At 39.2% G+C, this 15,342-nt stretch overlaps 1 protein-coding gene across 2 annotated transcripts in view; it reads left to right on the forward strand.

The window, feature by feature from the left end:
* Nucleotides 1-6,139: 6,139 nt before the first annotated feature.
* The window catches only part of Tbc1d8b (TBC1 domain family member 8B), a 67,725-nt gene continuing 58,522 nt past the window's right edge, over nucleotides 6,140-15,342 (forward strand). For both annotated transcript variants that reach the window (XM_021187475.2, XM_029534342.1), the window contains exon 1: nucleotides 6,140-6,457. In XM_021187475.2, coding sequence (XP_021043134.1) covers nucleotides 6,328-6,457 — 130 coding nt within the window. In that variant the 5' untranslated portion in view covers nucleotides 6,140-6,327. The remainder of the gene's footprint in view (nucleotides 6,458-15,342) is intronic.

Genomic DNA, 15,342 nt, shown 5'->3' on the forward strand with positions numbered 1-15,342 from the left:
CAGAAGATGGCCTAATCAGTCATCATTGGGAAGAGAGGCCCCTTGGTCTTGTAAACTTTATATGACCCAGCACAGGGGAAGGCCTGGGCCAAGTAGTGGGAGTGGGTGGGTAGGGGAGCAGGGGGGTGTATAGGGAACTTTCGGGATAGCATTTGAAATGTAAATAAAGAAAATAATAATAATAATAATAATAATAATAATAAAAGAGTTTTGATTTGTAGTTATAAATGCACATTCTGATCTCAATTCTGCCATTTTGTTAAAATGTGAGGTCTTGGGAAAGTAACAATCTCTGAATCTGCACTTGTAAACATAGGAAAAAGCATAGACTTATTGTAGTGATTTGAATATGCATTCCTAGAAAATGTCAGTATTAGGAGGTGTGGCCTTGGTGGAGTAAGCATGGCCTTTTTTAGAGAGAGTGTATCACTGTGGTGGTGGACTTTGAGGCCCTCCTCCTAGCTGCCTGGAAACCAGTCTTATCCTGTTTGCCTTTGGAATAAGATGTAGAACTCTCAGCTCCTCTAGCACCTTGCCTGCCTGGATGCTGTCATGCTTCCTGCCATGGTGATAATGGACTGAACCTCTGAACCTGTAAGGCAACCGCAATTAAATGTTGTCATTTATAAGAGTTGCTTTGGTTATGGTGTCTCTCACAGCAATGGAAACCCTATCTAAGCCAGAAGTTGGTACCAGAAGTGAGGTGTTGCTCTGATAGGCCTGATCATACCTTTGTTTGGAGGAATGTGGATTTTGGTACTTTGAATTTAAGAAGCAGGGAAATGCTTTAAGTGGGGCTTAATGGACCATCCTAGTAGGAATATGGAAGACATTAGTGGTAAGGATGAGTTAACAGTGCAGACCTGGCCCAAGATGTTTCAGTGGAGACGAATTTTAGTATGTGGCTCAGAAACTATTCTTATGATACTGTGGTGAAGAATATGGCTGCCTTTTGCCATTGTTTGAAGAGTCTGCCTGATGCTAAGGAAAAGAGATTTAGATGAATTGTTTTGACAAAAGAAGTCTCAAAACAGCCTAGTATAAATTCTGTTGTGTTTACTAAAGTTCACTCTTACGAAGAGAATTTTTTTACGGTAGGTACAGAGTATTTTTTTTTAAGTAGTGACATTTTAATTTTTTTATTTTTATTTATTCACAATGCAACCATTGCCACCTCCCAGTCCCCCCTCCCACAGTTCCTCATCCCATTCCTCCACCACCACTCCCTTGTCCCTGAGAGAATACTCCCCCCACCACCAGGCCTCTCCCTTTCCTGGGGCCTCAAATCCCTCCAGGATTAGTCACATCTTCTCCCACTGAGGTCAGACCAGGCAGTCCTCCAAGGTATATGTGTCAGGGCTTCAGACCAGCTCCTATATGCTGCCTGGTTGTTGACTCAGTGTCTGAGAGATCTCAGGAGTTCAGATTAGTTGAGGCTGCTGGTCTTCCTATGGGGTTGCCCTCCTCCTCAGTTTCTTCCAACCTTTCCCTAATTCAACCATAGGGGTCCCAGACTTCAGTCCATTGGTTGGATGTAAGTATCTGCATCTGTTTCAGTCAGCTGATGGTTGGGCCTCTCAGAGGACAGCCATGCTAGGCTCCTGTCTGTACGCACATCATAGCATCAGTAATAGTGTCAGGCCTTGGTGTCTCCCCATATGGTAGATCCCCAGTTGGGCTGGTCACTGGACCACCTTTCCTTCAGTCTCTCCTCCATTTTTGCCCCTGCAGCTGTTTTAGACAGGAACATTTCTGGGTCAGAAATTTTGACTTTGGGTTTGTAAAATGCTCTTCATAAAGTCCTGCCTATCTATTGGAGTTGGACTTTATAAAGAGCATTTTAATGAAAAGGAGCAAGGGGAGAAATGAAAAATACAAAATTTATAAATCAAGTATTAAAGGAGTACCAGGAAGTAGAAGGGAGCTAAATCCTTTGTTCAAGGAGATAAATGAATTAAGGGAGTTGTGACTATAGGACAAGATCCCACCCAACTATGCTTACTGTTTATGCTTTTGCAGTTAAACAAGGGAGAATCATATCTGGGTGTTATTATTATTTTGTTAATTTTAATCTGAAATGAATTACAGTCCAGAAATGGAGTGCATACACTTTTGATCTAGATCTTGAGGAATAGTGGCCATGAAAGATTAGGCCCAGGCATGGTGGTACAGACCTTTAATACCAGGACACAAAGGCAAGCAGTTCTCTGAATTCAATGCCAGGCTGAGGCAATGAAATTTCTAGGTGAAGAAAAGCTTAAGTCCAAGTATGGTGGTCCATGCCTTTGATTCCAACATTCAGGAGACAGATCCATGCAGATCTCTGAGTTCAAGGTATGTCAGTCTACAGAGCAAGTTCCAGGACAGCCAAGTTTAGGCAGTGAAGAAGTTGGGAAACAGAAAGCTATTGATACTGTAATAGAACAAGGGGGCCATGTTCCAGCTCAAGCAAACTGCAGAACTTGGCAGCTTTGGCCATGTGTCTCTGGCTTTAGAGTGAGGAGTAGAAGGGACTACTGGGACAATCAATGCTGGTTAGCTAGAGCTAAGAAATTATCGGTGAAAGAAGAGACTAACATCACTGAGGTGAAATCTTCTAGGATGTATTTTCTGAGAACGCAAAGAAGTTGTGTTCCAGCTATAGCCAGGATTGTACCTCATGTTGCAGCTGGACTTAGTAATATGTAAGAACCACCCAGATGGGGAATGATTTTAAAGGCATGAAAGGAACATAGAGAGCAGATGAAGCTTGGCAGTGTGTGAGGCCAGGCCATGGGTGAACATGTAGCCTCCATTGCAGATGACAGCCTAGGACTGAAGGGATTATGCAAAGCAGTTAAGGCTTGGCACCATAGAGAGAGCCTATGAGAGTCTGTTGGTGAAGCCTAGTTGCAATGAGAAAACCCAGCATATTAGAGATTCCAGTACCAACCATGAGCTGCCAGGAGCAGCAGCAGCGGCGGAGTAGAGTCAATCAGAGCTTAGAGAGTACAGAGTTGAAGAAGTGACCCAAACCCTTCCAAGAAGCCCAGAAGATTGTGTGCGGAACCCAGGCACTGGAACAATAAGCTGTAAAATCGAAATTGCCTTGGAGACCCCAAGATGTTAGAAATGTCAGAGCCATGGAATACCTGCTGAGGAAAGACGCTGACAGGAAATGGAAACAGCCCAAGAGAAAGAACTTTGTTGCAGTCAACAGCAATGAAAGGATTTGGAAATCTGAAGAGTGTTTTGACATCAGACATAGAGATGCAGAATTTGGAGTTTGCCCAGCTGGCTTTTGGTCTTGCATTTGTCCAATATTTCCCCACCATGACATTTTGGAATGGTAATGTATATCCTGTGATGTTGGAGGTATGTGATCTGCTTTTTTTTTTTTAATTTTGATTTCATAGGGGATTACAGTTAAGTAGTTAGATAAACATCAGAAGAGACTTTGAGCTTTGGATTTTTAACTCTGTTGAGACTGTTAAAGACTATGGGGGACATTTGAAGTTGACTAAATGTATTTTGCATTATGCTATGGCTAGGTATGCACCCATAGACTCATAGGTTTGTACAAGCCTATGGGGGCCAGGGAGTGGAATGTAGTGATTTGAGTATGCATGACCCAGGGAATGGAGGTGTGGTCTTATGGAAGTAGATGTAGCTTTTTTTGGAAGAAATGTGTCACAGTGGGGGTGGTCTTTGAGACCCTTCTTCTAGCTGCCTAGAAGCCAGTCTTATCCTGTTTGACATTGGAAGAAGATGTAGAACTCTCAGCTCCTTCAGCACCATGACTGCCTGGATGCTACCCTGCTTCCCACTATGATGATAATAGACTGAACCTCTGAACCTGTAAGCCAGTCCTAATTAAATGCTGTCCTTTATAAGAGTTGCCTTGGCAGCATAGATGCACAGGTCCAAGGCCTCTGGCACATATATAGTAGGGGACTGACTGGTCTGGTCTCAGTGGGAGAAGATGTACCCAATCCTTGAGAGACTTGAGGCCCCAGGGAAGGAGGATGCCTGGTGGTGTGGAGCACTCTCTAGGAGGCAAGGGGGAGGAATGGGATGAGGAATTGTGAGAGAGGAAACAGGAGGGGAGGCAATGGCTGGAATGTAAATAAATAAAATAATTTAAAAAAAAGAGTTGCCTTGATCATGTTATCCTTTCACAGCGATGAAAACCCTAACTAAGACACTTATTGATGAGTATGGAATGCTATACATTAAGTTCCAGGACAATATCAACAGCAATATTCAAGATTGTTTGCAATTCCTAAGAATTTTACAGGAATATTCATAATTGAACAATGAAGAGAATGCCATGGTATTTTAAATGTGGTTTTCGAGACACAATCATCTGCAATGACTTGAAGTACATTATGATCAAGATAAATTTTTGCACAATAGACGTAATTCAATTTGAAAACCGTTTTCTTTATACAATCAATGAAGTGTTTGTTTATAAATGCAAAAGTGTTCTAAATTCCCAGCTCCAGCTCTGAGCTGGAAGTGGGCCTGACCTTAAGACAGAGAGCAGCTGGGTAGCCCTGCCTGGCTGGGTTCAGCATACAGAGCCTTTAATCCCAGCACTCGGGAGGCAGAGGCAGGTGGATTTTTGAGTTATTGAGTTCGAGGCCAGCCTGGTCTACAAAGTGAGTTCAAGGACAGCCAGGGCTACACAGAGAAACCCTGTCTCAAAAAACAAAACAAAACAAAAAACAAAGAAAAAGAAGAAGAAAGGAACCATCTGATTCTGATGATCCTTGCCACAACTAGAACCATAAGCATACTGATGGACAAAGGAGGCTGGATCTGTACAAATGAAGGAAGACAAACGCTATTTACATTTGCTGCATTTATTGACCCTTTACTGTGAAGAAAAGGAGAAATGATGTGCCTTAATACACCTTCAAAGGGTGACTTTGTGCTAGGAAACTCTGCCTTGGGATTTTGTTTTGTTGGTGGTGGTGATGGTTGTGTTTTTCTTCCACAAAAATAAATACTTGCTTGTGACTTATACCTGCTTCACCAGAAACTGCCCAAGTCTTGAAAGATTTAACCTGGAGACACTCCTTCCGGGCAGAGTTCACTGGCTCCAGGACTCCTAGTCTGAGTGTGTTCCACTCCACTGTCTTAGCCACATGGCCCTATATCTTTATTTTGAACACCTTGCCAACTTCTCAGGACCTTTTATCTACCTTCTTTCTGTAAGCCAGTTTTCACTCTCATTCTATTCTTTCCCTCCTGGGATTGAGTTATCCTAACAACAACAATAACAACAATAACAACAACCAGCCCTCAAATAATTCCTCACAGCAGACCTCTTTCATCTTAGTGTGTAAGCAGTTAGTTGTGCAGGATTGCCAAGGTATCAAGAAAGGAAGGCTGCCCTGCAAGGAATTTCATTTTAGTTTTTTGTTTTTGTTTTTAAATCTTGCGAAAAAAGAAATGCCCAAAAAGTTGGAGTAGAGATTTTTCAACCAGTAGTCAAATAAACAAAGGCAGCATGGGGGAAGGGATAGTCTCAAGTGTGTGTGAAGAAGTGTTTTCTGAGATTTACATTCTTCTGTTATGAATGGACAGAGTTTAATTTAGGCAAGGCTTTTGAATAACGAGTCTATTCACCCACTGTGAGACCGTGAGACCATGGTTAAGTAACTTACGCTTGCTAGCGCTTTCCATTTATTAGTGAGCAAAGCGGAGGATCCACTTTGAAAGATTTCCAGGAGGATTTCCTGAGAAATCACCTACTACCTAGTAGGCGCAAAGTAAATGGAAGTTGCTGCAGGCTACTGCTTCCTGGATGGGCCATTACTCAAAAATGCCGGAAACTTTGTTTTCAACAAACTGGTCCTCTCACTTTAAAAGAACTAGGAGCACTGCTGTCATACACGGGGTTAGCTTATTTGAAGCAAAAAGACAAAAGGAAACTCTTTTTAACTTTACCCAGGCAAAACTCACTTAACTGGTGGCGGGCGTGCCTCAAAGGCGCCCCCAACCCACCCAACTAGTAACCCAGTGCATTTTGGGAAATGTAGTCTAGCGCTATATTAGAACGGGTACGGGAAAAATTGATAGAAAACTACAACTCCCAAGAGGAGGTGAAGCGGGACTATTTCCCAGTCTGGCAATAGCTCGGTGGGAGGGAGTTGGCACTCTCTCTGCCTACGTGGGAGAGAAGGCACGGTTGGGGGAAGTGTGGAAAACCTCCGGAGGCGCTGCCGCCAACCGAAGACTTGGTGGGAGGAGAAGTAGAGGGGTAAAGACAGGCTGGGAGGGTGGAGGTGAGGAGGACAAATAGGTCGCCGCCGCTCCTGAGGCGGCACAAAGTTCTTCGAGATGTGGCTGAAGCCCGAGGAAGTGCTGTTGAAAAATGCGCTGAAGCTGTGGCTGATGGAAAGATCCAACGAGTACTTTGTCCTGCAAAGGCGTCGAGGCTACGGGGAAGAAGGAGGAGGGGGACTTACAGGTAAGCGGTCGTGGCCAGCTACACCTGCGCTAGGGCTGGGTCAGCTGTCACTGAAAAGGTGGCAAGGCAAACAGTTACTCGTCGCTGCCCGCCGCCTCATCTTAAACCCAGGGCGACTGACTGGGGAATTCTGCTCCCGCCACCACCTTTCCTCTGCTACCACCGCGTCCTGGCTGTCTTGCACCGGACTCCCAGTTGCTCTTTGGGTCTTACCGGGATGGGAGAAGCTAAGGGCGAATCCAGTATCTGATGGGTCGCTTCCCATGGCGAAGGGGGCTGATGGGCAGTGCAGTGCGCTAGCAAGACTAGTCCCGTTAAGACCTGCTAGGAGAGCCGGTTCGCGGGTGTGGACTTAACTTTTTTCCAAAACCTATACAAATAATCACCACCCTAGGGAGTGAGTGCGAGTGTGTGGGGAACATTGCTAGGACATGGGAATCCTAAGGAGAATGAAGTGCCCCAATCACACCCTGAGAGAGAGAGGCTGCAAGTGAGATTTGGGTCGGGGCTTGGGACTGCTTGATGCTGGGGAAGTGGAATAGCCCTCAGAATTACTCACCTCCTCCCAATTTCGCATCTTTTGCTATATCCAAGTTTTCAACCTTTGGGAATCTCTGTTTCTTCTAAGAATACGTTTCTCTCCAGTGAGTTTGGCTCTGCCCCTTCTTTCAAAGATGTGTAAACCAAACCAATTAAACAAGAAGGAGACTCAACTCTTCTAAGCCAATCTCCCACAGTTGTTAATCTTAAAATTTCAAAACTGGTCCATGTCTGAAGATTACAAAGAAGGCTGTTTTTAGATCCTTAGTCTTCCATAGGGGCGTTTTAAAAATTTGGACCTTGGGGAGACAAGAGCTGTTTTTTCATGGTAATTTCTAGTTTGGTATTAGAGCTTTGAAGTGGTGGAGCAGGCTTAATTTGGGGAGGGTGATGTAGAGGGAAGAAGCAAAAATCTGACCACCTGAATTTTGATCCTATCCCTACCTCTTGCCTGTTGGATGGCATTGATCAAATTCTTTCATATATGCAATCTTAAGGCACCACTGTGTGCTAGAATTATAATTTTGGTCACTGCCTTTAAAGTGCTGGATTAAGAGAGGAGGGCGGAAGTAAACTAGAAAGATTAACTAGTTTACTAGAAAAAAAAATAGAATCAGGACCAAAGGACTACTGAAGGGTTGAAGGAAGAAGTTTTGTGGCTTATGTGACATTGATCTCCTTTGGCTAAAAAGAATGGCACTTACTTTATGGAGATAACAGTGTAAAATGGAAGATAATGTTCATAAAGGTATGTTTATGTTAAGGCAAGCCTCCTCTAATATGGATAGAATTCATATGTCCTAGGAGATATATGACTTTACAAGTAACAATCATCTTATCTGACTTATTCAACTTATAAAAGGGGTCTTCAGGCAGTATGGGAACAAAAATTGCCCTTATAATAAAAGTAGCATTTTACATTTTTTCATGAATTTTAAAAATGACAAGTTGTTTTAGAGAAAAGTTTTCATTTAAATGGCAGTTTCATTTAAATAGAAATTTCTTTTTAAAATTAATTATTTTCTTTATTTACATCCCAAATGTTGCCCCCTGCCTGATCCCCCCTCCCAAAGTTCTTCAACCCACTCCTCCTTCACATCTGTGAGGGTCCCCTCCCCCTCACCCCTCTTCTCTGGGGTATCAAACAGGTCAATTAAAATGGATTTTCTCGTTACCCCACTCACCTCTTTTATTAGTTCCCCATTGCTAGAACACAAGGAACTTCATCTGAAGAAATAAATGAAAATTTCTATCACTTGCATATATGTTCTGTGACTAGTGACATATAGTCAATTTGAAACATGATTGTTTTCCTTGTGACAATGATAAGATGCCTGAAATCACCACCAAAGTCATATAAATTTAACAAAATAACTCAAAAAAGGAGCAAAGAGATATTTTAAATGTTTGTTGTTGTTGTTGTTTCTTTTGGGTCAGAACAAAAGTGTATGCTGATTTTCATAGCTGCCTAACTATTGCCTTCTTAGTTAAACTTGTGGAGCTAAGAGCTGTGCTGTCCTCATTTCCATGAGCTTTCATCAGAAGCATCAGTATAGGCCAGCATAAACTTGCCGTCATCCATTTTTATTTATTTGATGTGTTATTGTGTTATGTACTACCCCTTTATAAGTTTAGTTTACATGTTTGGTATGATGGAGAAATGATAGTGACCTTTGAGAAACATTAATTATTATACTTTAAGATTTGTTTTCTTTGATATGTGATGATTGGGAGTAAACCCCCCCGTAATATTATATCTTATAGGTTTGATGACATTTAGTTGATTCCATTTGTGGGGGGAGTCTAATTATATAGTTCAGGCCACCCAGCTTCAGACTCACAGTTTTCCTTCCTCAACCTCCCAAGTGCTGGTGTGATAGGTATTCACTACCACACTAAGCTTGGTGAACTAATTTTTCTTTCATAATGATGATTCTCTCAAAAGAATCTTCATATTAGAGTCCCAAGGTCCCTTTTCTAGAATTTTAAGATACTTTTTAGTGGGCATTGATGGTTAGATTACTGATCATTTATCAAACTTTGTCTTTCTTAGTTATCCTAGGTTACAGCAGAATGGAATTTTTGTAAAAAAAAAAAATTTGTTATACCCAAAGTTGTTATTGTTGCTTTGGTTTCTTGTTTATTTAGAGAGTATTTTAACCTGGGTTTTTCCAGTTCCTTCACATTCTCCCTTGCCTTCTCATGGTTGATAAAGGTAAAGACTTCACGATTGCAGCTAAATTTAGCCCCTTGTTTTATATAATTAAAATAATTTATGCATACTTGGCTTATTAAGCACAAATCAGCAATTTTCTCTGCTTGGCAGATGAGAGCCACTACATAGACTACCTCCTGTTAAGTACTCTCCTGAATGTGGCTTAGGGAGACCTGCCAATCAGGAAGTCTTTGGTGTTTGTTGAAAGAATTTTACTCATGAAGTTTTCATACCTGAATAATGTTAAGCAGGTTCTTAGACACTGGATTTATAATTACCACCAGCAAACCTTTTTTTTTTTAAATTTTCATATAGAACACAGCTTGAAAATAAACATTAAAACAAAATATTATAAATAGTTCTCTTTCCTTATCTCCTCTTTTACTATGGTACTATCCCTTTGAAATTAAGGCATCTGTGTACTTAGAGCATGGTTACATTTGAAAAAAGCACTTTATTTTAAAATATTTGATATAAGCTTTCATTTTATATTTATATATACTATTTGAATCACTCTAAATGATTTCCTCTAAACACATATGTAATAAAGGGAATTTATAACCCTTTATTGTCCATGTCACAGAAACCCAAAGCTTTTCTTTTGCTTAAGTCCCCAACTCAAAAGTCTAACTCTGGAAATGTTCATATTACATATATGTTAGCAAAATGCTGTTGGATTCCATGCTCACAACGAAATCATTGGATAAAATGTTTGGTACCCAAAGGGTAAACATACCATTTAATGATAGGTCTGGAAAGTCCTACTCCCCATATACATACAACTCATACGCAGAATAAAGTATCAATTGGCTTATTAAAAAGAAAATCCCAGCAGGTTGGTGGTAATGCACGCCTTTAATCCCAACACCAAGGAGGCAGAGGTAGGTGGATCTCTGAGTTTGAGGCCAGCCTGGTCTACAGAATGAGTTCTAGGACAGCCAGGGCTATACAGAAAGAACTTGTCAAGAAAGAAAGAAAGAAAGGAAGAAAGAAAGAAAGAAAGAAAGAAAGAAAGAAAGAAAGAAAGAAAGAAAGAAAGAAAGAAAGATGGATGAAAGGAAAGGAAAGGAAAAGAGAAAAGAAAAGAAAGGGAAAAGAGAAAAGGAAAAGCCCACATGGTAAACAGTAGGAAGGACAAATCATATTTTGTGCTCCTTCCCCAATCCTTGAAGCATCTAATCCCTGTAAAATCAAGTAAAACGTATCCTTAAAGATCTCTTGAGAGTTGGGGAAATGGTTCAATGGATAATAGCAGTGACTACTTTTCTGGAGGAGCAGGTTCAATTCTCAGTACCCACATGGCAGCTCCTAGCTGTCTATGATTTCAGTTACAGGACACCTGTCTTCTGCAGGCACCAGACATGCACATGGTGCACAGACATACATGCAGGCAAAACACTCACACACATAGAAATAAATAAAATTTAAAAATCCTTGGAATAAGAAAAAAAGCAGCCTTGGAGGTTTCAAGAATTAAAATGATCAGTGTTATCAATTTTCTTGCTTTTAAAATTAAACTAAAAGGTACATATGTTTCTATTTAACACTATAAATCTGTATATCTCCCCCCAACCCCTTTGCATATAATCTGTATAATTATGGCTTTAATTTAACTCTTAAGGACTGCAGGTTCATGGCCCTAAGGTTCATAGGAGCAAATATTCTACTCTTTGCTGCAAAGGAAGAGGGACCCTAGGAGCAGATAGAGGAAGGAAAATGATGAGAGACTTGTTGATTAACAAGTACCTAAAACAGCATAAGGTAGGCAGTCAATAATCCTTCCTTTTATCAAGAAAACAAAACGACTAAACCGACCATCTTCATTTCTCAAAACTTCAACCTGGCCTTTCATATTTAAAGATATGTTATATACCTTTGGAATATATATATAAATATAGATATCACATACATACAAAGACACACACACACACACACACACACACACACACACATCTTCAGAGGAATTAAGGTGTTCCAGGCAAGCAGGCAGATATGAAAGATTCCCCAACTCTCAATGCTATTTTATGGAACTTTTGCTTCAATAATCCAACTTTAAGCCAGCATTCATAGTGTACAAATGCACCATCCAGTGATGCACTTCCTTCATTAACCCTGCTTCTTTTACCTTTTTACCTTTTTTGGTTCTTTAATATGTATTTAGTTCCTTTAGAGTTGATTTTTTTTTAATAAATAAAAGCTTAGCTTACTCATCTGTGAGGTGAAGATAGCATTGTCTTCTCTCTCTCAGGTCACTGTAGTGTAGGTCAAATGGGTTCCCACATAGCAGCATCCAAATGTGACACATTTCATATTAAATGCTATTTTAAGAGCCTAAAGACCAAAGAAATCAGTCTTAGTCCTCTCCTTCTCTTCCTAGCTTCCTGGTTTCCCCATAGTCCCTAACCATTTTCCCCAATAATTATTTTCCATGTTGCATATAGAAATTGATTTGAAGGAATAATATTGAATATGTCCATCATAATGATAACACTGCAAGAGCAAAATACTGATAATCACTATGGAATATTATAATGCTGACTATGCATCTGTTGTTTATAATCAGAATAAGAGAATTAGAATAATTTATCATGACCAAGTTTCCTTTGATCTATGATTGCTCTAGTCGCAGAAGTTCCCAAATAGTACTTCTACACATCTAAGTATCACTTGTACTGGAGAATGTTATTGAAAAATATATATAATTTTGGTTCTCCTATTAGTATTTTTAAAGCATAATTCTTGAAGGAATAACAATCCAGCTTATGAAATCTCTCGCTGTGTGTGGACAGTTTGGGAATGAATATTGGTATAAAGTAAGCTGAAAATAATCAAAAGCATTTTGATAGTTGCCGTATTGCTATGATAGTGGTTACATGGGCTTTGTGTTGCCTTTTTGTTAGGAATTTTGCCCTGTTTGCCTTTCTTTTTCTTTTTCTTTTTCTTTTTCTTTTTCTTTTTCTTTTTCTTTTTCTTTTTCTTTTTCTTTTTCTTTTCTTTTTTTTTTTTTTGCTACTGCTATATAAGTACAAAGGATAATGCAAAATCTTAAATGTGATTGCACACGTATTTGCTGAACAAGTATTTACTAAATGCCTTCTAACGATTGAGGATTGGTTTACTTGTTTTTAATTGTATGTGTATGTATATCGTGACTGCATGTATGCATGTATGAGTACATGGTGCCTATGGAGGCCAAAAGAAGGCATTGGGTCCCATGGAACTAGAGTTACGGATAGTTGTGAGCCTTTGTGTGGGTGCTGCAGATCACACCCAAGTCTTCAGGAAGAGCAGCCAGTTCTCTTAACCACTGAGCCATCTCTTCAGCCCCCAAGAACTGTTTTTAATTGCTGAAGATAGAGCGGTAACTAACACAATTTTTTTCATGGGGTCTCATTCTAGCTGAGAGGGATAAACAGTCAAATCCTGTGTGATATGAGTGGAGGTGATAAACAATATGAAGAATAAAGTAAGATGTTCTGATACATAAGGAAGGGGTTCATACTTTAGAAAAATTGATCTATGAGCAGAGACTGGAGGGATTTAGAACATGTGAGCCAATTGTATCTGGTAACAGAATAAATTTTAATAATTCGTGGAATGATTTTACTGTAATCACATACAGTGAAAATGTATTGTTACTGATTTTGGTTAATAAAATAGGCATGGTTCCTACAAAGTTCGCAGTCTTCTAGAGCATTTGACAAACAAATAAAAAGTATTTTATTACTGGAATAGTAGCTTAGTTTGTTGACTTATTTAACCTATGAATAAATAGATATTGGAAACCTTCAGTCCAGTTTTCTATACCTAGCTCTGATATAATTTATGATTAGCAGAGGTACTATAAAAATGAAACAAAGTTTTTCTAAAATCAGAAATAAATAACAATAGCTGGGATACTTGTGGCAGAATTCCAGTGTGGCATCTGTGGAGCTTTTTGCCAAAATCCAATTTAGATCATTTTTAATTAAATCATTTGTCTATAAGCACTATCAGTATCTGGGAGGCTGTTTGCTAGGGAGAAATCAAAATGTCTGTTGGCGACAGAGTAGATATTCCAGATGCATTTATTTGGAATTAGAAACGTGGGACTCAAGATACGATGCTGTTAATAACTATATAAAGGTTGTTGGGAAAGAACATCTTCATCTGTATCAGAGGAAAATCTGAAACAGTGAGTTAAAAGACCTAAAAATTAACATTTAATTGGTCTTTGATGATATTTCAATGAAAAGTATAGGGGCTTGTTTTTTTCTTCCTTATATAGGGTAAAGGAGTAAAGTTTTAAAGCAATGGATAATAACAATTTCTGGGTTTTATATCTTTGTTTTCTTCTTATTTTAAATGAACCAAAATGTTGTTTTAAATGTTCAAGGATGAAAAAATGGAACCTAAAGAAGAATTATTTTTTATTAACTGTTTTCCAAAGCTCCTAGTGTAAAATTGGCAGCTTTCAAAATGTCATGTGGCCACTGGGTTATTCTAAAACAAGCACTCAAAGTTCTGTTTGAAGGGTTTTAGATCTGGTAGCAAAATAATAGAATCAGGAAAATTAATAACCTTTGTTGAAAACACTTTTCTCTTACTTGAATATGTTTCTTACCAAGTGCAGTTTACTAATTAGTTTTCTCATTAAATTTTAATGAAACTGACATTATAAAAAATTCAGTAAAGGTGTACTGGCTAGACTTTGCAAGCATGACAGCTTATGATTAAAGAATCAGCTGTAAGGTTACAACAATGATTACTATGGAATAAATATATAATCAAACATTTTATAGAGACTAGAAATGAATCCTATTGATAATTGGAAAGTTTGTTTACACTATTCTTCTGCAGCTAGAACAGTGTTGTATTACACAGTGCCCTCAATCTACTTTATAAACAGAACTACTTCCCAAAAAACTACACATTATTTTGTGTACTAAACTAGCATATTGGTAATGAACACTCCATAGTTCGCTTTACTGTTGCTGTACTAGAACACTCTGATCAAAACCAAGTTGGGTAGGAAAAAGTTTATTTCATCTTATATGTTACAACCCATTATCTGGGGAGGCCAAAATAGGAACCTAAGGCAGGAGCTTGAAGCAGGAACTAGGAAGAAACACTGCTTACTGACTTGCTTCCAGACTCTTAGACAACCATGGTCCACTTACCTAGGGATAGTACCACTCACAGTGGGCTGGGTACTTGCACATCAAATAGCAATCACAAAATGCCCCCACAGATGTTCCTACAGGCTGATTTGATGGAGGCAGTTCCTCAATTGATGTTCCTCCATCCTAGATATTTTATGTTGATGGCCAGCATTAGCCATCAAAAGTAGCATCTTCAACCTGTAGCTGTTCAAATGGCCTTTCCTTTAACATTCAAGTCTTTATAATCCCTTGCTTATCACAATCATTGCTCCAATACAGAAAAAATGGCAGTCATTGTCAAAAAAATTGGAAGGGGCAATCATTGATCTGTGCACTTTTTGTTAGATTTTATTTGTTTACTCTGATGCTGTGTATGTCTGTATGGGGACCAAGGGGACAAGTAGAAGTCAGTTCTCTTCTTCACCATATGGGTTTTAGGGATAAAACTCAGATAGGCAGATTTGGCAGCATGTACACTAACCCATTTATTAAAAAGGTCAATGCATTTTTATCACAAGCATAAGTTAATAGTGATTTGGTATCCAAAACATCTAACCATCTTAGGCTACATTAAGAACCATGGGGTTTAACTGTAGATGTTGCTTAGTGTTAGAGTTTTTCACTACCATAAACAAGGCCCTGGATACTGAAAAAATAATTTAAAAAGAATTATGGAGTCCATAATATAATGGTTCATACCTTATTTGGTATTGAAGTGGTTTTATTTTGACCTGTTTTGGAGCTGGGTCTCAAGTAACCCAACTTAGTCATCAACTTGCTGTGTAGCAGAGGGTGACTTTGAACCCATGACTTTCCTGGCTCCGTCTCCAAAGTGTTGTGATTATACAAAGGAACTACTGTGTCTGTTTAAGTACTCTAGTTTGAGTGACACTTTTTATTTATTTATTTATTTATTTATTTATTTATTTATTTATTTATTTATTATATATAAGTACACTGTAGCTGTCTTCAGACACTCCAGAAGAGGG

This window comes from Mus pahari, chromosome X (assembly GCF_900095145.1).
Source record: "Mus pahari chromosome X, PAHARI_EIJ_v1.1, whole genome shotgun sequence".
In the NCBI taxonomy this organism is placed as follows: domain Eukaryota; kingdom Metazoa; phylum Chordata; class Mammalia; order Rodentia; family Muridae; genus Mus; species Mus pahari.